At 44.2% G+C, this 23,280-nt stretch overlaps 1 protein-coding gene across 1 annotated transcript in view; it reads left to right on the plus strand.

Annotated features, from left to right (window-relative positions):
* Positions 1-20,055, plus strand: part of MECP2 (methyl-CpG binding protein 2) — a 123,844-nt gene extending 103,789 nt beyond the window's left edge. The window contains exons 2-3 of the mRNA XM_060763206.2: positions 5,285-5,611; positions 12,902-20,055. Coding sequence (XP_060619189.2) covers positions 5,285-5,611; positions 12,902-13,964 — 1,390 coding nt within the window. The 3' untranslated portion in view covers positions 13,965-20,055. The remainder of the gene's footprint in view (positions 1-5,284; positions 5,612-12,901) is intronic.
* Positions 20,056-23,280: the final 3,225 nt, after the last annotated feature.

Raw genomic sequence — 23,280 nt, forward strand, 5'->3', positions numbered from 1 at the left:
TTCTGAGCTCTACCAACAATGGAATTACACCAACTTGGCAGACAGTACTTCCATGACCAACAGAAAATACTGGAAGGACTTGCTGGGCATCATCCTTGAGTTTTGGAGTTGTAGTTCACCTACATCCAGAGAGCACTGTGGACTCAAACAGTGATGGATATGGACCAAACTTGGCGCAAATACTCAAATATGCCCAAATGTGAACATTGGTGGAGTTAGGAGAAAATAGACCTTGACATTTGGGAGTTGTAATTACTGGGATTTATAGTTCACCTACAATCAAAGAGCATTCTGAACCCCATCAACGATGGAATTGAACCAAAGGTGACACATAGTACACCCATGATAGGCATTGACCTTGAGTTTGGGAGTTATAGATCACCTACATCCAGAGAGCACTGTGGACTCAAACAATGATGGATCTGGACCAAACTTGGCAGGAATACTCCATATACCCGAATGTGAACACTGGTGGAGTTTGGAGGAAATAGACCTTGACATTTGGAGTTGTAGTTACTGGGATTTATAGTTCACCTACAATCAAAGAGCATTCTGAACCCAACCAACGACAGAATTGGGGCAAACTTCCCACACAGAACCCCCATGATCAACAGAAAATACTGCGTTTTATGATGGTCTTTAGTGACCCCTCTGACAGGTTGAGAAACACTGGCCTATAGTAACAGTGATTAGACCTACTTGGCCTCTTTTAACCCCCAATCAAAAATAGGTGTTTCCAAGCTGCTCTAGCAGTTATAATAGCTCCCCAGATTAATTAATCCATCTGATATAACTGCATTTGCCCCTGTGATTTGTGAAATTACTCATGGGATGTCTCAAGCAAATGCTACTCATATGTTAACTAGTTAGTGCTGTTTGACATACTGTAGGACTGTTGGTAGTCTACACTGTTTTGGCTGTTGCTGGACTAGGCCAACTTGTCTGGTATTAATTTAAAACATCATCTGGTATTGCTGGAGATGCGCCATTCTCTTTCATGGTTTGCGACCAAAACCATTTGAAAGATGTGTTCTTATTCCCTATTCAAAGCATAATCCATTTGTTCAACAAGCAGCATCTCATTATGTCATCTTTTGAGTATGATTTCTCCACTCCTGGAACATGCAAGCAATATGATTTCCCAAATGCAGCATCCCCAGCTTATTTACAAACACTTTGAATTTCTGCAGCAGTAATTATAGCCTGGAGAATCGAGGAGTTCCTCTCAAATGCCTCTCATCTTTCTGGTTATCACAGCTGCTGGGTTCCCTTCTTTGTGAAGAAAAGGAAAACGGCAAAAAGTACATGCTCACATCCGGGCTGCTTCTACTTGAATAATGTGTTGTGCTTTTGCCCAGCCCCATTCATGGAATAGCTTGTCGGGTCTTTTAGTATTTTTAATTGATGGGGTTTTATTGTTGTTTTATGTGTAATTGGGTTAATATTAATTGTTACTAATTTAATAATTTATAGGTTCTTGTGGGATTTTTCGGGCTATATGGCCATGTTCTAGAGGCATTTTCTCCTGACGTTTCACCTGCATCTATGGCAAGAATCCTCAGAGGTAGTGAGGTCTGTTGGAATTAGGAAAATGGGTTTATACATCTGTGGAATGACTGGGGTGGGGCAAAGAGCTCTTCTCTGCTGGAGCTAGGTGTGAATGTTTCAACTGACCACCTTCATTAGCATTTGAAGGCCTGGCTGAACCTGGGGGAATATTTTGTTGAGAGGTGTTAAGATGTGCCTGGTTGTTTCCTCTCTGCTGTTTTTGCTGTTGTAATTTTAGAGGTTTTTAATACTGGTAGCCAGATTTTGTTCATTTTCATGGTCTCCTCCTTTCTGTTGAAATTGTCCACATGCTTGTGGATTTCAATGGCTTTCCTGTGTAGTCTGACATGGTGGTTGTTGGAGTGGTCCAGCATTTCTGTGTTCTCAAATAATATGCTGTGTCCAGGCTGGTTCATCAGGTGCTCTGCTATGGCTGACTTCTCTGGTTGAAGTAGTCTGCAGTGCCTTTCATGTTCCTTGATGCGTGTCTGGGCAATGCTGCGTTCGGTGGTCCCTATGTAGACTTGTCCACAGCTGCATGGTACACGGTAGACTCCTGCAGAGGTGAGAGGATCCCTCTTGTCCTTTGCTGAACGTAGCATTTGTTGGATTTTCTTGGTGGGTTTGTAGATTGTTTGTATGTTGTGTTTCCTCATCAGCTTCCCTATGCGGTCAGTGGTTCCCTTGATGTATGGCAGGAACACTTTTCCTCTGGGTGGATCTTAATCTTTACTCTCGTGGCTTGTTCTTGGTCTTGCAGCTCTTCTGATGTCTGAGGTGGAGTATCCATTGGCCTGTAGAGCCCAGTTGAGGTGGGTCAGTTCATCTTGGAGGAGGTGGGGTTTGCAGATTCTTTTTGCACGGTCTGCCAAGGCTTTAATGGTGCTTCTTTTTTTGACTTGGGTGATGGTTGGAGTAATATTTTATATTTTGTTGCATGTATATTGTGTGTCACTACTGAGTGCATCCTGTAAGCCGCCCCGAGTTCCTCCAGGGAGATGGTTGTGGAATACAAATAAAGTTGTTTATTGTCAATCAATCAATCAATCAATCAATTAAATTTATGAGGAAGGAGAATATGTGTGTATGTGCCTTTAAGCCATCTGTTAATTTATGGCAACTCCATTAATTTTTATGGGGTTTTCTTAGGCAGGAAATAATGTAGTTCTTTCTTCTGAAACATAACCTACAGCATCTGATATTCATCAATGGCATATTAGAATCAAAGAAATATGGTAACACCACGATGTCAGACTACATGGAGAAGCCATTGAAATCCACAAGCATGTGGACAATTTCAACAGAAAGGAGGAAACCATGAAAATGAACAAAATCTGGCTACCAGTATTAAAAAACTCTAAAATTACAACAACACAACAACAGAGAGGAAACAAACAAGGACATCTAATTACCTCTCAACAAAAGTTTGCTCCAGGCACTGTCAGGCCATTATATGCTAATCACGATGATCAGTTTAAACATTCACACCTAGCTCCAGCAGACAAGAGTCCTTTGTCTCACCCTGGTCATTCCACAGATATATAAACCCTTTTTCCTAGTTCCAAAACACCTCACTACCTCTGAGGATGCTTGCCATAGATGCAGGCGAAACGTCAAGAGAGAATGCCTCTAGACCATGGCCATATAGCCTGAAAAAACCTACAACAACCCAGTGATTCCAGCCATGAAAGCCTTCGACAATACAATGTGGTAACAGTTTGAGTACATTCTGAATAAGAGGTCTCCCAGAACTATGCATGTAGTTATATTGTACAGATATATATCTAAAGGCATCAGATCCCATATGATCTTGGAAGCTAGACAGAGTCAACCCCAAGTACCAACCAGGGTTGACTCTGTCTAGCTTCCAAGATCATATGGGATCTGATGCCTTTAGATATATCTGTATAATATAGCTACATGCATAGTTCTGGGAGACCTCTTATCCAGAACGTACTCGAACTGTTACCATATTTCTTTGATTCTAATATGCCATTGATTGTAAGACACACACTAAATTTAGGGCCACCAACAGAAAAATGAAATGACAGGAATCCCCAAGCACAGTTCTTGGTGTGAATCTACCTGCCATTCACAAATCCAAGAGATACAAGGCTAGTCTCTCTAACCTTGTATTTCTTTCATTTGCTACATTTAGCGAATAAAATGCTGGAGGAAAACTGAGGATCTGAGAGACTTGAATTATAAGGACCTGATATTTGGAAGAAAAAGTAGAATATTGTACAGATCTCTAAGGAGCTTTTGAGTTATTCACTTCTGCTTTATGAAAAAATGAGGAAAAGTGTCACACATGTCACTTGAAGGTGGAAGCGGGTGACTAGTTTTGGATACTGGAGCTTTTTTGATAATGGATATTTTTATTTTTATTTATTTATTTACAGTATTTATATTCCACCCTTCTCACCTCGCAGGGGACTCAGGGTGGATTACATTGTACAAATACATAGCAGACATTCAATACCATAGACATACAACACATATAGACAGACAGACAGAGGCTAACATTCCAACTTTTCTGGCCACCAGGGGAGTTGTCGCTTCACCGTCCATCTGCGACACTGATGAAGTACTTTCTGCATTCCCCACATGCTTTGCTGGAGATTTTTTATGGCCTCCTAAATTGGTTAAATTAGCCTCCCCACACATAGGTGATACCTAAATTTCCTACTTGACAGATGCAACTGTCTTTCGGGTCACAAAGGTCGACAATAAGCTACACAAAATTAGTCGGAAGCTCACTCCGACCTGGGCTGGCTTTGAACTCATGACCTTCTGGTCAGTAGTGATCTTGATGCAGCTGACACCCAGCCAGCTGCACCACAATCCCGGTACTTAGGGATTGCGTATTCCGCAATAGGGCGGAGTACGCAATGGCACAAGTACACAATGGCACAAGACTAAAATGGCCGGATTGAACCATTGTGGGAACAGTGGTAGCCAAGGGCCTACCACTGGCCATAGGCAATAATGCGGAGAAAGACCAGAACTGTGCAAGAGCAAAATGACTAACGTCAGAGAGATGGGTTGTCACAACCCATGCTCAGACTAAAATGGCCTGATTGAACCATTATTGAACCATTGTGTACCCAACCATTGTGTACCCACAATTGAACCATTGTGGGTACACTGGTAGCCAAGGGCTTACCACTGGCCATAGGCAATAATGCGGAGAAAGACCGGAACTGTGCAAGAGCAAAGTGACTAACGTCAGAGAGATGGGTTGTCACAACCCATGCTCAGCCTTAACCCAATGGTCTACCCTCTAACAGTGAACAATAATAATGTACGCAACGGCAAAGACCTAACACCAAAGGTCACAGGGAGATCTATAATCACAGGGGGACTTGGGTGTGCTTGTGTGGCATAAAACCTGTATTGATGTTTATCTTTATGTTGACTTCTGAAATTGAACTAAACTGGCTGTACCATTAGCCGTAGCGCATTTGCTGTTGAATTTGGGTGACTGTGGTATCCATTTTTAAAACATATTTCTAAGGAGTGCAAGAAAGGACTGGGGGAGTCATAATGTATTTAGCTGAAGGGCTTCTGTGTGTTGTGTTTCTTACTCAGCAGATTGTGCTGCGGAGGTGGGTGGGGGTGGAAATGGGACTTTATCCGTGTAATTATAAGTGAGTAGTTCTGGATCTACCCATCCATCCTTATTTTGCATTGAGGCGTGCTTAATGGTCACAGGGACTTATTTTTCTTTTTGTAGGGAAGAAAAATCTGAGGACCAAGACTTACAGGGCCTGAGGGACAAATCCTCCAAACTCAAAAAAGTGAAGAAGGAGAGGAAGGAAGAAAAGCAGCATGAGCATTCTTCACCTGAACCAGCTGAAGCAGGCAAAGCAGAGATGTCGGAAGGAGCTGGGACTGCCCCAGCTGTGCCTGAAGCTTCTGCCTCTCCAAAACAGCGCCGTTCCGTCATCCGAGATCGTGGCCCCATGTACGATGACCCCACTTTGCCTGAAGGCTGGACTCGCAAGCTCAAGCAAAGGAAGTCTGGTCGCTCAGCGGGGAAATATGATGTCTACCTTATCAAGTGAGTGGCAGTGATGCTGCAGTGTTTTCAACAGGTGCTTCTCTCTGAAGCTCAAAATGAGCCAGTTCTTAGCACAGTCTAGACCAGTGGTTCTGAACCTGTGGATCCCCAGATGTTTTGGCCTTCTGGAAATCCTAACAGCTGGTAAACTGGCTGGGTTTTCTGGGAGTTGTAGGTCAAAACACCCGGGGACCCATAGGTTCAGAACCACTGGTCTAGACACAGAACCAAGTCTTCACCAGGGTTCAGCAAACATGTGTACGACATGTGTACGGGACCTTTGAGCATGTACCATATTGTTTCTCCCATTACAGAAACCACAATTTGTAATGTATTGTTATAGTTACAAGTATTGAATTTCATTTTGCAAGAACAAAAACATGATAACATGTTGACTGTAGTATAAGCTTTTAGAGGAGATCATGAGCATTGTTTTTAGTTGCTTTTCGTTTATAGGAATATAATGAACGTCTGTTCTTCTCTATGGTCTCTGTGAATCAAATAAAATGGGTGTTCTGTGTCTTCACAGAGCTCTTTGGGAAACTTCTAGAACTCTAGAGATACAATTTTTGGCAGTAACCTCACCCACTCTCTCCACAGTATAAATAGTGGGTTGTCACAAAAAAAAGTTTTTTTTCTCTCACTGCAGGAACCTTTGTCTGTGTTCAGCATCTGCTATAATGGTTTGACTCAGCTTGCTTTTTGGATCTTTCTCTTCCTTATCAAATTGTATTTGACCTTGTACTTCAGCACTGACTATTTTCTGTAGCTTTCATCTGTCTGGCATTTTGACTCTTGGCTTATCTCTCAGCTCTCTATCTCTCCGGTGCCCCAACAATGGCTCATGCCACTGCAACTTCGGATATATCCTCAACCATCTTTTTTTAAATGGTGCATCAACTGTGGAGAAAAAAATTTCTCACAGTGATGGGCACTACAAATGTGTCCTGTGTCTAGGAGAGGGGCATATTGTGCACGTTTGCTAACAATGCCAAGCCTTCACGCCCCAAGCCAGAAAAAATCAAGACTCTCACCTGAAATCCTTGCTTTATGAGCATGCACTCTCAGCTCCGGATCTAACTTCCCTGAAAGCCTTATCTAAGACTTTCAAAATCTTCATCACCACTGAAATCCATCTTCACCAGTATCATCTACTCAGTTCTTGGGCCCAGCAACAAAGCCTCAGCAGCTTTGTTGCTCTCATTGACACACAAGAGTTCTCTGCAAATGGTTTCAACCTCTTCAACAATCCAACCCCCTTCATCCTCATCGGTTTCTCTCGCCATTAAATTCTCTTTCCAGGAGTTGTCCAGTGTATATCCTTAAAAGTCCAAGATCAAGGATAACAAAGCAAGAACTGAAAGGCTTTTGGCCTTGGGTAGATAGCTAGAAACTAAGATACCTAAGGTTTCTTTTGAAGAAGCAAAAATAAAAATGTTAACATAGATAGAAGCCTCCTATTCCAGCCATTTACATTTCCAGAATTGGTTAGTTAATTTTAACTTCTAGAGCAGTGGCTCTCAACCTATGGGTCCCCAGGTGTTTTGGCCTACAACTCCCAGAAATCCCAGCCAGATTACTTGCTGTTAGGATTTCTGGGAGTTGAAGGCCAAAACATCTGGGGACCCACAGGTTGAGAACCACTGTTCTAGAGCATACTCTCTACAGCTTTTGCTCTCTGTCTGTCTATCTATCTATCTATCTATCTATCTGCATCTCTATCTGAAGTGACTGGATTGATCTTGAAGGAGCTGGGGGTGGTGATGGCCGACAGGGAGCTCTGGCGTGGACTGGTCTATGAGGTCACGAAGAGTCAGAAATGACTGAACGAATGAACAACAACAACAAACTCTCTATCTCTCTCTCGGAAACCATCAACCCCACAACCAACTGAAGAGCCTCTATCCTAGCCTAGGTCTGAGTCTTCCTCCGATGTGAAGTCCATGACACTCCTCTCCTGAGCCAGAACACTACATCTGCTTCCAAGTAGTCCCCCTTTTCAGACAGCTGCATCATCCCCAAGCAAAATTGGCATCTTGATTGGTGTTGAGAGGTTCTCCCACTCCACGTTGGTCCTACGGGCACAGTGATCTCCATCTACGTCATTCTCTCGGTCCTGGAGCTCCTGCTGTCACTGCCAATGATGTCATCATTCCTAACAAGATTATTTCCCCAGTGACTTCTGCAGATCCAAAAGCTAATGCTATACAGATAGGTACCATTGTGGGGATTGTGATTGCCTTGAATCTTTCTGTCACTGCCATGATAGCAGACATCACACACATCAGTCATCAACACTGGCACCTGACAAGCAGGCTGCCACATCCTCCACAAATATTCACAACTTTCTTGCGGTGGCGTTGCCCAGGCCATCAAATCCCCTTCTGCCCTAGCCTCTCTTATTTCCTGAAATCTGACAATGGGTCTCTTTCTTCAGGCTCATCATCTCAATCCTATATCTCCCCAGATCCAAATGTGGCAGAACTTGACAACCCCCCCCCCCCCCCCCAGCAGTCTTCAATAGATGACTTCAGGTCCATCACAGATCAAATGCCCTGTCTGGCCAGTGCCTTCAACCTCCCAGTGCCACCATCAACAACCCAATATTCAAGATGCCAGCTTTCCATCCTCTTCTCCCTTACCTTTGCAGGTACTGAAGGCCTCATGGTCCATGTTTCCCACCTCCTGCAAGTTGGGGGATCTATATTGTATTGATGATTATATAGCTGATTGGTTAACAAAGCTCCTGAGACCAAATTATTTTATTGTGGATGCAGCGACTTGGAAGGCACTGAACAGATTGCTCTCTGGTACCACGTGACGCAGAGCCAGTCTTAAGAAATGGGGCTATAAAGTGGAGACCATGACATGTGAATGTGCAGAAGAGCAGACCACAGACCACTTATTACAACATGGTCTGAGCCCTGCCACATGCACAATGAAGGACCCTTTATGGCGACACCAGAGGCACTTGAAGTGGCTAGTTTCTGGTCAAAGGAAATTTAGTATAATACCCTCAATTTGCTTCTGACATGATAAATAAACACGCCTTTTTTCAAAATCCCATGTCTGACCTAGGGAAGACACGGCACTGTCTCAATGTCAGAAGCTCCTTAGCCTTCTATGTCCATTGGGTTACCTTACACAGAAATCAATGAGGCATGTTGTCAAGTACTCCACTGCTGCTCAGGGCTCACCTGTGACATCCCAGGGGCACTGTAAATGGATTGCAGTTGCCATTTGCTTTTCCTATCAACTTGTGAGTCAAACTCAACCTAAGACCATTTGGGAACACTTTGCTCAAGAGTTAGTGGCCTACACTGCTTTCTTGAGAGGAATACCTCTTGACAACGTCTGCAAAGTAGCCACCCTCTCATTTTTGGATAACACCACGAAGTGGATGCCAGGACCAGAAGGATGATGCTTTTGGCAGGGCACGTTTGATGTGACATCCCACTTCCTATGGTTAGTATTGCTAGTTACCCATTTTGTGTGAGTCACAAGAGACCACGAAGAAGAAGGACAGATTGCTTACCTGTGGTCACCTGTGAAAACACCCAACGCTGCCTGTCCTCCCTGCTGCATCACAAGCGCCCCTAGTACATGTCTGCTGCCATGCAACTATGGAACTGGAAGTTTTGGTGGCAATGCACTATTTATACCACTGGAGAGAGTGAGCAGGATACCTCCAAAATTGTATCTTTAGAATTCTAGAAGGTTCCAAAGAATCTCGACACAGGGGCAAAACACTCATTTGTTGTGATTTTATCAATGACCACTTGAAGAAACACAGTTACTGATAAGCAACCGTCCTTTTAAACTATAGGTTTGTGACCTGCAGGAGACTTGCTTTTTGATGTAGTTAAAAGGAAGCTATGTCAATTTAGTAATAGAAATATAAACAATTATTCTCTAGATAATTAAAGTGAACCAGTAATCAAACAAGATGAGTAACTAGGTATTTTTTTGAACGTCATAACTGTCATTGCTTTTCAAAAGTAACATTCCAAGAATTGCGTCTGTTCCTTGGCCCTCCTTAATTGGGATTGTAGAGATGAGGGGTTAATTTCGAAGATTTTGCTCTTGCTAACCTTTTGAAAATTGTGATCTTAGCCAGTTAAACTTGGTCTTCCAAGTCCATTTATTTGATCCCACTGCATGTTTTTATGAGCACAATTCAACTGCTTATTAACTCCCCTCTTTCATTTTAGACTGCAGGAGGTTTGCCATTCTGAACTTTTCCTTTCTCTTAATCTTCTGAAAATAGAAATCCAGTATAGCAAACTTAGGGTTGGGCTGAAAACCTGGCTTGCTAGTGGCTGGTTCTGTATTTGCAAGGGGATTGTGCTCTGTTTAGTATGTTTAAAAGAAAGATCATTCATAGACACTGGTACTCTTGGAAGAAAGGTGGGATATACATTCAATAAACATAGACAGACAGACAAATAGGAGCTTCTATTCTATCTTACATTGCCACATTTTTTCACGGATATCTGGTCTAACCAGATATCAGTATTTCCTATCTCTGATTAGACCATAAAGAATTAGTGAACAATTGTGGCAATACAAGACATCAGTATTTCTTAGAGAAGCCTGCGGAGGAGCGATGGGTTAAACCAGGGGTCCTCAAACTAAGGCCCGGGGGCCGAATGCGGCCCTCCAAGGTCATTTACCCGGCCCTCACTCAGGGTCAACCTAAGTCTGAAACTACTTGAAAGCACACAACAACAACAACAATCCTATCTCATCAGCCAAAAGCAGGCTCACACTTCTCATTGAGATACTAATAAGCTTATATTTATTAAAATTGTTCTTCATTTTAATTATTGTATTATTTTAAAGTGTTTTTGCACTACAGATAAGATATGTACAGTGTGCATAGGAATTCATTCATGTTTTTTTCCAATTATAATCCAGCCCTCCAAGAGTTTGAGGGACTGTGACCTGGCCCTCTGTTTAAAAGTTTGTGGACCCCTGGGTTAAACCTTTGTGCCTGCAGGTCTGAAGACCGACAGGTCAGAGGTTTTAATCTGGGGAGAGCGTGGATGAGCTCCCTCTGTCAGCTCCAGCTCCCCATGTGGGGACATAGGAGAAGCCTTCCACAAGGATGATAAAACATCAAACCTTCCAGACATCACCTGGGCAATGTCCTTGCAGATGGCCAATTCTCTCACACCAGATGCAACGTGCAATTAAGTCACTCCTGATGTGAAAAAAGTATTTCCTAATCATTCACTTGATGTCAATTTTCCTTTGGGCTTTTTTCCAGATCTAAAGTGTGATAATTGTTTTATAGTAGTTGTAGATGACCAGCCTGGTGGATTATTTAATTATAAGAATTGAACTATGCCTCTGGGAGCCCAGGGTTCTAATTCTTTGCCATAGAGATGGCTTAGATTCACCATAATTGGAAATAACTTAAAGGCTTGCAACAACAAATAGTACAGCTTGAGACTCTTTTATCTGAAGTCCAAAATCTTTTCATGCTAACCACCCACTTCTGCCTTTGGGGAAAGGGTCGCACGCTCAGAGCAAACCAGCACTGCCATGTCACAGGAAGAACACCCTTGAAATGGGCTGAGACCACAATTTCCACCATTTCTAATTGCTAGCCAGGTTGCCTGGGAACTGAAGTTCAACAAAATCTGGAGGTCAAATTGTTTCCAACCCTGCCTTTTCTCATAGAATCAATGATTGGTGCTTATCAATAAATAATAATATTTATTTATTTATATCCCACTCCATCTCCCCAAAAAACCTTGGGGCAACTTACAACATAGATAAATACAATGAATAATATATACAAAATAAATGACAAATCAGTATATAGAAGAAAAAATAAAATAAATAGACAGATTAGGCTATAGACCCGTGATGGTGAACCTATGACATGCGTGTCAGCACTGACACGCATGGCTATTTTTGATGACACGCAGACACATGCGGCCACATACAGAGAAGTATACCTTGTAAGAGCCAATCTAATTCCACCCTTAAATTTGTAAAAGGCTCTACAAATTTAACATCTGCAAGTTTGAGCATTGTTCACTCCATAGCTCAGCATGGATTATACATTTTTCTTATTTAAACTATAAATATTGCAAAATGATGGCTTTTTTCTCAAAGTGACACTCCACCCAAGTTATGCTCAGGTTTTTGGCAAATTTTGACACACCAAGCTCAAAAGGTTGTCCATCACTGCCATAGACAGTATAAAACATTAATTAAAACACAGTGGTAAAAGGAACAGTATCTCAGAATTAACACTTTCAAGTGCCTTCCAACAATACTTTTACCCTATAACCACGTTGCTTCATTAGTAGAATTTGGGGGGAAGGGGGTCCTGCCTTTAGGGACTTCATGTGATAACCCTCCTTTGTTTTTTCCACACTGCATCTTCCATCTCCCTTGCTCTTCCTCTGTTCTGCCCATCTTTTAAGAAGGGAACGATGGAATGGCTACCTAAGGGGTTTTTGAGTAGTAGCGCTTGAACCATTCATTCAAAACCACTCCTAGTCATTCCTCAAATTGCACATACATACAAAGCCTCTTCTGACTCACACTGAGTCACATCTGTAGCTCAGTATTACTCTGAATGGCAGAAAATCTCAAGGCTCTGCAACTGCGCCAGATTTTCTAGTAAGACTCAAGTGCCAGCCTGCTATCTGGTCTTTTATAAAAGTGAACATGGGTAAATTTAGTCACAAGTTGTTGTGACGTTATTATCGCAACAGCTCTAAAAAAAATACAAACAGATATCTGTCAATATGCCACCTCTCTACCTCTCTCTTTCCATATTTTCAATAAAATGAGCTAAAAGGGGGGCAAAAGTGTACTTTTAAGTAATAAGGGCTTCAAATAGTTGTATCACCCATTCTCAGGGTAGTGGACAAAACAAAGCAAAGAAGGCAAACTATCTGTCACTGCATATCTTGTGTTTCAGTTGGGACTCATGCTGGGCCAGATATACATGTTGGTACAGAGGAAAAAAGGAGAGAAGCAAGGCCCAATCTGCAGTTGATTTCAAAAAGGAAAGAAAGCTGCTTCTTTCTAGTGTGGGTTGTTTTCCAATCTGAGAATCCGTCATACTAGAATTATTCAGCCTTTAGTAAGCAAATACAGAGTTGCCAGTTACGGAGTTCTCATGTCTTCCTGTAACATAGAGGCTTCTTTAGTCTATGTGGTAAACTAAAGTATGTTTCTGTGGTGGAGTGTCATTAATTCTTTTTTCTCTCTCCCCCCTTCTCCCTTTTTTTGTCCTTTCCATATTTCTGACTCCTGTACCTGCAGCCCCCAGGGCAAGGCCTTCCGTTCCAAAGTTGAGCTTATCGCCTATTTTGAAAAAGTGGGAGACACCACTCTGGATCCTAATGATTTCGATTTCACAGTGACTGGACGTGGGAGCCCCTCACGGCGAGAGCAAAAGCCTCCCAAGAAACCCAAAGCCCCCAAAACCTCCAGCACAGGTCGTGGACGAGGACGGCCTAAAGGCAGTGGCTCTGCCAAACCCAGAGGAGCTGCCTCGGAAGGTGTGCAAGTCAAGCGGGTGATTGAGAAGAGTTCGGGAAAGTTGCTGGTCAAGATGCCTTTACAGTCCTCCATAGCTGCAGCAAAGGCGGAAGGCACAGGTGGGGCGACCACCTCGGCACAGGTCATGGTTATCAAGCGTCCTGGGCGCAAGCGGAAATCTGAATCAGACCCCCAAGCTGTGCCCAAGAAGCGGGGACGCAAGCCAGGCAGTGGAGTGGCAGCTGTCGTGGTTGAAGCCAAAAAGAAAACCATCAAGGAGCCGATAGTTCAGGCCGTCCGGGAGACAGTACTGCCCATCAAGAAGCGCAAGACCCGTGAGACTGTCAGCATAGAGATAGCCAAGCCAACTCCACCTCCCCCGAGCAACACAGGGGAGTGGAGCTCCAAGGGACAGCGAACAGCTGCCAAGAGCCCAGGGCGTCGCAGCAAAGAGAGCAGTCCGAAAGGGCGGGGTGGCAATGCAGTGCCAACCTCTGCCCCTTCCTCGTCCCCTGGTAAGAAGGATCAGCTCCACACTCCCCATCAGCCACTTTCAGAGCCCCAGGGCAGCCCCACTGCTCAGTCCCCTGAAAGCCCCAAGGACAGCAAGAGCCTTTCAGCCGAACCCCAGGACTTGAGCAGCAGCAAGAGCTGCAAAGAGGAGAAGGCTCCCGAAAGCGACGGCTGCCCCAAGGAGCCACCTAAGACTCAATCTGGTGGCGCAGCAGTGCCCTACAAACACGAGCGCAAAGACACTGTGTCGTCCTCCGCGGCCTTGGCCCGGCCCACAAACAGGGATGAGGCCGTGGACACCAGGACGCCTGTGTCAGAGCGGGTCAGCTGACTTTGAGGGGGGTGAGTGAGCAAATGAGCGCCAGAGGAAACAAAGAGAGGGCAGGCAGCACTCCCAGCCCCCCACACCCAAGATGAGACACCGGGTCGCTGCCGGGTAGGACTCCCCTTTCCCCACAGTGCCCCAGCTTTCAACCAATCAATTTATCCCCCCCTAAAAAAACAAAACCCTCATTTGTCCTCTGTTTCTCTCTGTTCCCTTACTTTTTAATACAGACAAGCACAGTGTGGGGTACAGAGGCATGCCTCCCAGGGCTGGAAGCCACTTTGCACTTTTTCTACAGAATGGGGGCACCCTCTTCTCCCCCGTCCCAACTTCCCTTTGTACCCCGGCCCCTTCTGCCATGCTTTGCTGCATATACTACTGACAAGGCGAGCTGTTTGGCAGGGGAGGGATAACTCCAACTGAGACCTGTCAATCCGATCCCACTTGCCCTCCATCTTAAGAGACCCCATGGACAGATTGGGCGGTGGAGGGGGCCATGTGTGCGTATTCCACTCCACTTCCCTAGTGCCATGTAATGTAGTTGTCCAGTCTTAGTCAGAATCCTGTAGTTTTCAGTAGGGCGTGTGTGCGTGTGTGTACACATAAGATAAAGAAAGGGATGGGGCTGTGGAGCGCTGGAGAACCAATAATGCCGCCTGCCCCTCATCTGCCAGTTAGACCAGCAATTAGGAAGGCAATCCTCTCTTCCTTCTCCCCCATTTCCTCTCCCCCACAGGACAGTTCTGCTGCTAAGAGACCACTAGGCTTCTGGGGGTGACTTTGTGAGTCTGCCCTCTTTTCCTAGTCTATCCTGAAAGGAGGGGCCTTTGATTTCGTTAAAGCAATCCACGTGTGCTGAAACGTGTGTGTGCGTGTGTGTGCTTCTATGTGCACTCGTCACATGCTAACAGTTAAAATGAGAAGTTCTTCCAGTTCTCTTCAGTGATATTAGGTTAGGGCACTTGTTTGCACTAATGGAGGCCTTTGCCCACCGGTCGGGAGACGATGGTATGAAAGATGTCTGGAGTGTGCCTGCGTGTGGATTGAGAATGGGGCATTTTGACTGAATACCTCTCCCACCCTCCTGTTGGGCAGGAAGGTAGCTGAATGTTTGTAAAACTACCTGTACTTCTGTGTTGGAACTGGTACATGGCGGTGGCCAAAGTGAGAAGCCTGGATTGTTGGTTGGTTTGTTTTCATTTCAAAGGACTTCCTTCTGGCTAGCAACCAAGCTCTTCCATGGCAGTTGAGCACACCTCTCTTCGCTTCCCAGAAAGCAGGGCTCTCAGCAGAAGTGTAGCGTATACTAGGGTCTGAGCTTTATATCGAGACACTTTCCCCTTTCTTTCTTTCATACTGAAAATGGCCGAAATGAAGGGCAGAGAGGAAGAGAAGCAGAGGCCACTCTACATGTTTTAAATTTTAATAAATAGCACAGAACGGAATTCCATACTGCCACCACCATCCTGTTCAGTACTGAAAAAGATAGGGAGCATAGGCCCAAGCCTGGGCAAAAGATAGAAGCAGTGGTTGGAAAGGAGTTACAGTGCCTGCGTAGGATCACCACAACTTGTCTTGTTCCGTAGGTCTGTGAATGCCCCTGTAGGCACACATCTGGACACAGTTGATCACATTTCTTAATACAGCCCTAAAAGGTTCTGCTTCTAATTGGAGCAGCAGTGTGTAAGGCAGGCTTTTTCTTTTGCTCCTCCCCACCCTTAGTAGATATTATATATAGTACTATTGTGATATCTAGGAGGCCCCGGTGGCGCAGTGGGTTAAAGCACTGAGCTGCTGAGCTTGTTGATCGAAAGGTCGCAGGTTCGATTCTGGGGAGCGGCATGAGCTTCCACTGTCAGCCCTAGCTTCTGCCAACCTAGCAGTTCAAAAACATGCAAATATGAGTAGATCAATAGGTACCGCTCCGGCGGGAAGGTAACGGCGCTCCATGCAGTCATGCCTTGGAGGCATCTACGGACAACGCTGGCTCTTTGGCTTAGAAATGGAGATGAGCACCACACCCCAGAGTCAGACATGACTGGACTTAATGTCAGGGGACTACCTTTACCTTTACCTATTGTGATATCTGCCCACCCCCGTGGCAAAGAGTCAGAAGCAACATTTAGATCAGGAATCTAAATTCAGTGCCATTATTCTTATCAAATCTGGCATCTTCTATAGGTTTTTTGAAAGATCTTAAACAAATCTGACAAGTTTGGGACATCTTTGTATACTGTTCTCTCCTCCCACCTACCTGACATCTTTCCATGTGGAGGAACAGATAAAGGACAGGGTTGTTGTAGTTTTTTGGGGGGCTATATGGCCATGCATGGTATCCGGTAGACTCTCCTGATGTTTCGCCTACATCCATGGCAAGCATCCTCAGAGATAGTGAGGAAATAAAGGACATACTGCATTTGTAGTTATTATATATGAAGGAATGTGCTGGTCTTAATCAAAGACTCCAGTTTCAGTACAGGCAGATCAAGTGACCAATTATGATCCAACTTGTTTTCATTGCCACAACACACAGTCCTCCTTGTTTTTTCTGGGCTTCCTATCCTATACTCAAAGATGAATGTTGATTTTATCTTCTTGCTCAACGGCTGGCAGTGAAATTGGAGTTGTCTTCTCATTTATGTTTACAAAGGGCAAGTAATTGAATGAAACTAGAGTTTAGGTTGGAGTTTGCTAAGAATGGTGGATTCTGAAATGTGCTTCTTTCCACCCACTCCCCAAAAACATAACACATCTAAAAATTAACTCGTTGTTCAATTTGGATGGAGGTTGCTATCCTGAGAGTTGTGCTGTGGAGACACAAGCAATATATGAAGAATTACATGAAAAAAACGAGGGAGTAAGAGTTGGGGAGGAGATAGCTTTGCGGTAGCTTAAAAACCCAAAGGGCTTTTCTTTTATATATTTTTTAAAATGCACAAATGTATTAGAGTTGCAGGAAAGAAAGGAAAAGAACTATTAAATAGTCAATAGGAAAATATAATTGTATTTATCAGTTTTTAATCTGAGGCATCATGCCTGACACAAATCATTTGCCTCTTGGTTTGTATTGTAATTGTTGGCATCGAATTGTGCCGAATTGTAAGCTGCCCTGAGTCCCCCCTGGGGGTGAGAAGGGCGGGGTAGAAATGACCGAAATAAATAATAATAAATTGGTTCCTACTCTCTGGCCGCCAAGCCTCTAACATGGCAGAACTCCCTTATTTATTCTATTAGAAGGATAGTGGGGGGGACTAGGCTGGGATTAGTAGACGGGATACAGAACTGTCCGCTACTGCTCCCTGGCCACATTTTGTGTAGCATTTCTCTACACACACACACACACACACACACATCAGAAATGTGAATTGCAGCTGTGTTAGCTGCAGTTACACCTGGTTGAGATCTGAAGTGCATGCCATTAAAAAATTGGAATTTTAGGAAAGGAAACTACTCTGCAGTTTTTATGTGTTTAATTGTGTACAACAATTGTGTAAATTGGAGGAATGAGAAAAAGGTAGTGCAAAACTGGGCATGCATATCTACCAGATCTCCCGAAGGATAGATTGAAGGAACATATACAGGTATGCACGGTGTTTTTGAAATCAGATTTACTAAGATAAAAGATCTTTTAGAGAGGAGGGTAGGGAAAGGCGAGCAGGCATGGAGAGGGGATTCAGTTACTCTCATTTTCATGTGGTTTTTGCTCTAACACTTGGACTTACCCTTTATACATACGATTGGAGCAAACATGTTGAAAAATGTGCCACTGCCATGTGAAATTTTGCCTTCAGTACGACCATGTTCATAAAGTTTAAGGCATTATAGTAGCCTTTGAAGATTCATAACAGTGTATCTTCAGCTACATGTGGGGTATTCACTTTACAGAAAGCTTACTTAACATTTGGACTCGTGAGGCAGTGGCTTTTGCTATCATACACACTGACATGGCTTCACCTCACGCAGAGCTCCAAAGCTTTCCATGCCACAGGAGTTTTGTAAAGGTACATTTTGGCAAAATGTAATAGCCTGTTATCTGTCTTTTCAGCCGCTCTTGATGCCACAAAATATGACTTCCTGAGCGAACTGATCTTTTCAAGGAGAAAACGATGCACTTTAAAGCCAAGAGATAAAATATATCCTTTCTTATTTTCCCCCTTGTTGGGAGGAGAAATGGAGCCACAAGGCCTTTGCTGACTATGGTTCTGATGGTGTGGTGCCAAAAGCCTGAGAGAAATAGGCTTAAGCCACACCTGGAACTAACAGTGGGATCGAAATACAAGATACAGATAGAGATCCCTGTCTTCTTTGTTTAAAAAAAAAGCTTCCATGTACATCTTGAGTGAGGTTGATCGTCTTTAGATCTGTAATATATCCAGAATGAAGTGTCCAGCCAGGGACATGTGAGAGAAGAAAACCTAGTGCAACCCAGATTGAACCATTTGGAATTAAGCTGTGTGGTACATTAAATATGTATTGGACAGATTAATATCTCTTGCTTTGCCCCATCCAGTAAGAGTGTGGCGCTGAACCAGACTGGAAAAAGCACAGGTTGGGGAGGTTTAAATCTTCCCATCAGTTGGTTCTTTTTCCAAAACACTGTGGGCTTTAGGGGCCATGTATCCAGGGGCGGCTCAACCCATTACGCAAAGTAAGCATTTGCAGTATAGTTGATTTTGCCCACGGGTGATCTTGAGGCGCTTTTGGGGGGAAATAGACCTTGACATATGCGAGTTGTAGTTACTGGGATGTATAGTTCACCTATAATCAAGGAGCATTCTGAACTCCACCAATGATGAAATTGAACCAAATATGGCACACAGAACTCCCACGACAAAAAGAAAATATATATCAGTGATTGGTTGGGGGGGGGGGGCACCAAAATACTGTTTGCTTACCATTGAAAATTACCTAGGGCCGCCTCTGCATGTATCGAGTACTGACTTTCAGTAGATCACAGCGAGGGAGCTGCTCTTGAAAGTTAGAAGAGGACCTTAAGCTGCACAATACATACTTAATGAATTATGGTGTTCAACGGTCATTCTGAGCTAACCTCATGCGAGTTGGAACAGCTTGCAACACCCTGTGGTATCATGACCCTGGGACTCTCTACATTCCAGACAAATGAGAGGTGTTATATCCCCCTTACCTTCGTGGTGTGATGTAGGGCTGAATGGGAATGGATTTCTGACAGGTATAGAGCCAAATGAAATATTTGCTGGTGTTACAAAGCAGGGGAGGGCACTTTTTGTACCTGTTGGTAGACAAACTGTGTTGATCCCACCAATCTCCTCTTCTTCCACAATCCCACCACTTCTTTGACATCCTTTCTGCTCCATTTTGAAGCTCTTCCCAGACCTGGACTTTCCCCTTCCCAGAATGTAATTCGGCTCCAAAGAAGGGGATTGATGAGGTGAAATGGTAGGATCAATTGTGGAGTGAAAGAAATCTTGGCTGCTTCCCATTACACTCCCTTCTCCTATTGATGTTGGAGCTAGCTGCTTCTCTTGGGTGAACTCAACCCCAGTTGTCATTTGGCAATCTGACAGTTTCTTTGGAGGGGACACAAAGTTGGGTCTCAGAACGGAACTGAAGGCCACCCAGCTCGGCCCACTCCCATCCAGCTCAGCCTCTGAGACAAATGCGGATAGTGCCTGATGTCGGAGAGATTGCGCGAGAGGTTTCTACCTTGTTAGCATTGTGAACCACCCAATGTTTTTGTGTCAAGTGAAAATAAAAATTCTTGTCATTTTCAATTATTATCCAGAAATGTGTAGAGTTTAACGTTAGACCTAATTCTTTTGGGGTTTTTTTTTTGTTTTGTTTGAGGATTTAATTTCTGTTTGTGTGTGTTGTTGTTGTTGTTTTTTTAAGGCACCAAGTAGACAGAGAGAAAAAAAATGTCTAATTTTATATATCTGTATATTGCATTATAAATGAGGGGTTGCTTTTTCCTGCTTGTTGCGCCACTACCAAACAAAGACAACAGACAAGGAATGACATGGTCTGTTGAGAAATTACTATATGTTGCTTCTTGACCATTATTCCTGGTGTTCAATATCATAGGACAAGGGGAAATAAAGCGGACCCATCAAACCTGCCTGCCAGTAATTTTTCTCCGTGTTAGAGCTGGACTGCCTTTTAGCTCTGTTGTTACAATTTTAGAAAGGGGTTTCCTCTTTTTTTCCCTCCATGAGGGGAAATCCAACAAGGTAGCTGAGTATAGCGAACACTTTTTTAAAAAATTGCGCTCAAGTCAACTTACAGGGCAGAGCATGGGTTTGGTTTGGTGAAGGGGAGGAAGGGACATGGAGTCTTGTGGGAAGCCCATAAACATGTGATTTAATTCTGCTTATGGCTACTTTGGTGGAAAACACTGCACCGGGATAATGTTGCTGTTGGACAAATCCTTTTGATTCTTAGTTGAATCTCTTCCTATAGAGCTGACCGCTCCTTCCTCACAAAATCATGCTCTGTGTTCTTCCGCTACCTCCTGCAGTTTTCAGACCTTTTTAGGGCCCTAGCACTCCCATTGAACTGTGTGCCTTGCATGTCAGCTGGCTAGTGTGTCTCCCCGTAACCAGTGAAAACCTGCCTTTGCCTCTTGTTTTTCTCCAGTTTGGCACAATAAGCCCAGATCTAATTTCCAAAGACGTCATACCTTTGCTTGATGTTATGGGTCATTCTCCTTATCCTGCATGTAGAAGAGTTCCAACAATGAGGAGAACAAACAAGCAGCATGATAGATTCCTGGAGCGAAGTGCATGTATCTGCTAGAGAGAGTGAACGAGATCAAGATTTTGTCCCCAATGCAGTTTCTCCAAACAAAGAAGTTTCCCTGTCTCTATTTTTAATTTTGGACTCAGTGAGCAAGCAGTTCCTTAGGTGGAGATTTGCCTTCTGGTACAGTTTTTTTTTTTTTTGTCGTGTCAGGAGCAACTTGAGAAACTGCAAGTCACTTGTGGTGTGAGAGAATTGGCCGTCTGCAAGGACGTTGCCCAGGGGACGCCCAGATGATTTCATGTTTTTACCATCCTTGTGGGATGCTTCTCTCATGAGGAGCTGGAGTTGATAGAGGGAGCTCATCCGCCTCTCCCCAGATTTGAACCTGCGACCTGTCGGTCTTCAGTCCTGCCTGCCAGCACAGGGGTTTAACTCACTGCGCCACCTGGGGCTCCTGGTACAATAGGGTACCATGCTTGCCAGCACAGGGGTTTAACCCACTGCGCCACCTGGGGCTCCTGGTACAATAGGGTACCATGCTTGCCAGCACAGGGGTTTAACCCACTGCGCCACCTGGGGCTCCTGGTACAATAGGGTACCATGCTTGCCAGCACAGGGGTTTAACTCACTGCGCCACCTGGGGCTCCTGGTACAATAGGGTACCATGCTTGCCAGCACAGGGGTTTAACCCACTGTGCCACCTGGGGCTCCTGGTACAATAGGGTACCATGCTTGCCAGCACAGGGGTTTAACCCACTGCGCCACCTGGGGCTCCTGGTACAATAGGGTACCATGCTTGCCAGCACAGGGGTTTAACCCACTGCGCCACCTGGGGCTCCTGGTACAATAGGGTACCATGCTTGCCAGCACAGGGGTTTAACCCACTGCGCCACCTGGGGCTCCTGGTACAATAGGGTACCATGCTTGCCAGCACAGGGGTTTAACCCACTGCGCCACCTGGGGCTCTTGGTACAATAGGGTACCATGAGTGGCCATTCTGGAGCATTTGATTTCCTTCAAGAGCTTTACTCGTGCAAGTTCTGTTAGCACCATGATATCAGGGCCGTTCTAACCATCATCAGATCAAAGGCATGATGTGTTTGGAAGTAGATCTTAAAGGGTGGGCTTTTTAGCGCTTCTTTCTTCCGTCCCTACCACATCCCAGGAGAGACGATTAAGGGAAAAGGGGGGCTGTGTGTGCTTTCGGCCAGCTTCTGCTTGCAAGTTGCCAAAACCAGCAATACCCACTTAGGAGGTAGCAACCTAAACTTGCCGTTCTTCCAAAAGCAAAGCGAACTAGACTGAGCGCAAATTTACACTTGGGGTGGGGCAGGAGTGCATCTATATTCTTCCTAATGGAGATCCAGAGGAGATCAACCTGTGAAGGGTTTTCTTCCAAGCCAGACATATGGTCAGCGCTTATTTGCAGTTGTGTGTCTTTAGCTGCAAATATATACATATATAAGTGGGTGAAGTTCTTTTTTTTAAAAGTATTTTGAGACACCCCCCCCCCCCCCAAATGCGTGCAAAAAACAAAAACAAATCCCCGAACTTGGGAAAGTTTCCCCTCTCGAAGAATGGGGGAGGGGGTAAAGGGGGAAGAAGGGGACAATCCCTTCCCCTGCTTCCATCCGTCAACACGCGGCTAACAACAAAAACCAACTTCCTTCTGCTTCACCACTCCGTAGTGCTCACCATATGACCAAATATTCCAAGGACTGTTATTCAATGTATGCTGAGTGCTTGCTGCCCTGTACAGCTCTTTCGCCCCACATAGCTGACATTCTCGCTAGTGATGTTCCTACCTGCCACCCAATTTTCTTTGTTAAATTCCAGAGACACGGATTTGGGGGGATGAGGGGTGTTGTCTTCTTTCCAATAGTCTTCCCCTCTCCCTCGAAAACATGACGAACCTGTGGTGTTTTGAGACTCTCCTTGTGCATATAGGGTTTTATCTCCCCATCCACCCCAACCTCTGGAGAGGTGGGTGGGAAATTGAAGGAATGTTGGTGAAAACCTTATCTCTGTGTGTGTTGTTTCTTTTTTTTTCAATGGTCCACGAGTATGTATCGTGAACATTTCTGTAAAGTAATTGTTCCAGGCACAAACGCTTCAGATTTTTGAGTGTTTCAGACATATGTATATATTTTAAAAGGGAGGAACAGTGTATACTTTTTATTTTTGTCTTGTCTTATTGGCAGTACAAAGAAAAGGGAGGCTAACTGGGGGATGTGATCAGTGGAGATTTTGTTGTGTGTGTGTGTGTGTTTTATTTTTTCAATAGGCTTTCCCAGGGTATTTTGTATAGCTTCTATTTCTAACAGTCCACCACCAGTAGGCAATGTAGCAAAAAAGTGTGAGGTGGTTAGATTCCTTCATATGAATATTCTTTGGGCTGTGATAATGAACCCAGAAGGACCTAGCGCCAGAAGGGCAATAAAGAGGAATGCGATGAAACTTTCTACTAGATTCAGAGTTGAATGAACGTCCCATCAATGTCTAAAGTAAACCCACCATTTTTGAAGTGCAAAGTGCTTGCTACTAATCTATATAGATGGGAATGTATGTTTCAACCATAGCAATTCTCAAATGTTAGAAGAAT

This window comes from Anolis sagrei, chromosome 2 (genome assembly GCF_037176765.1).
Source record: "Anolis sagrei isolate rAnoSag1 chromosome 2, rAnoSag1.mat, whole genome shotgun sequence".
NCBI lineage: Eukaryota > Metazoa > Chordata > Lepidosauria > Squamata > Dactyloidae > Anolis > Anolis sagrei.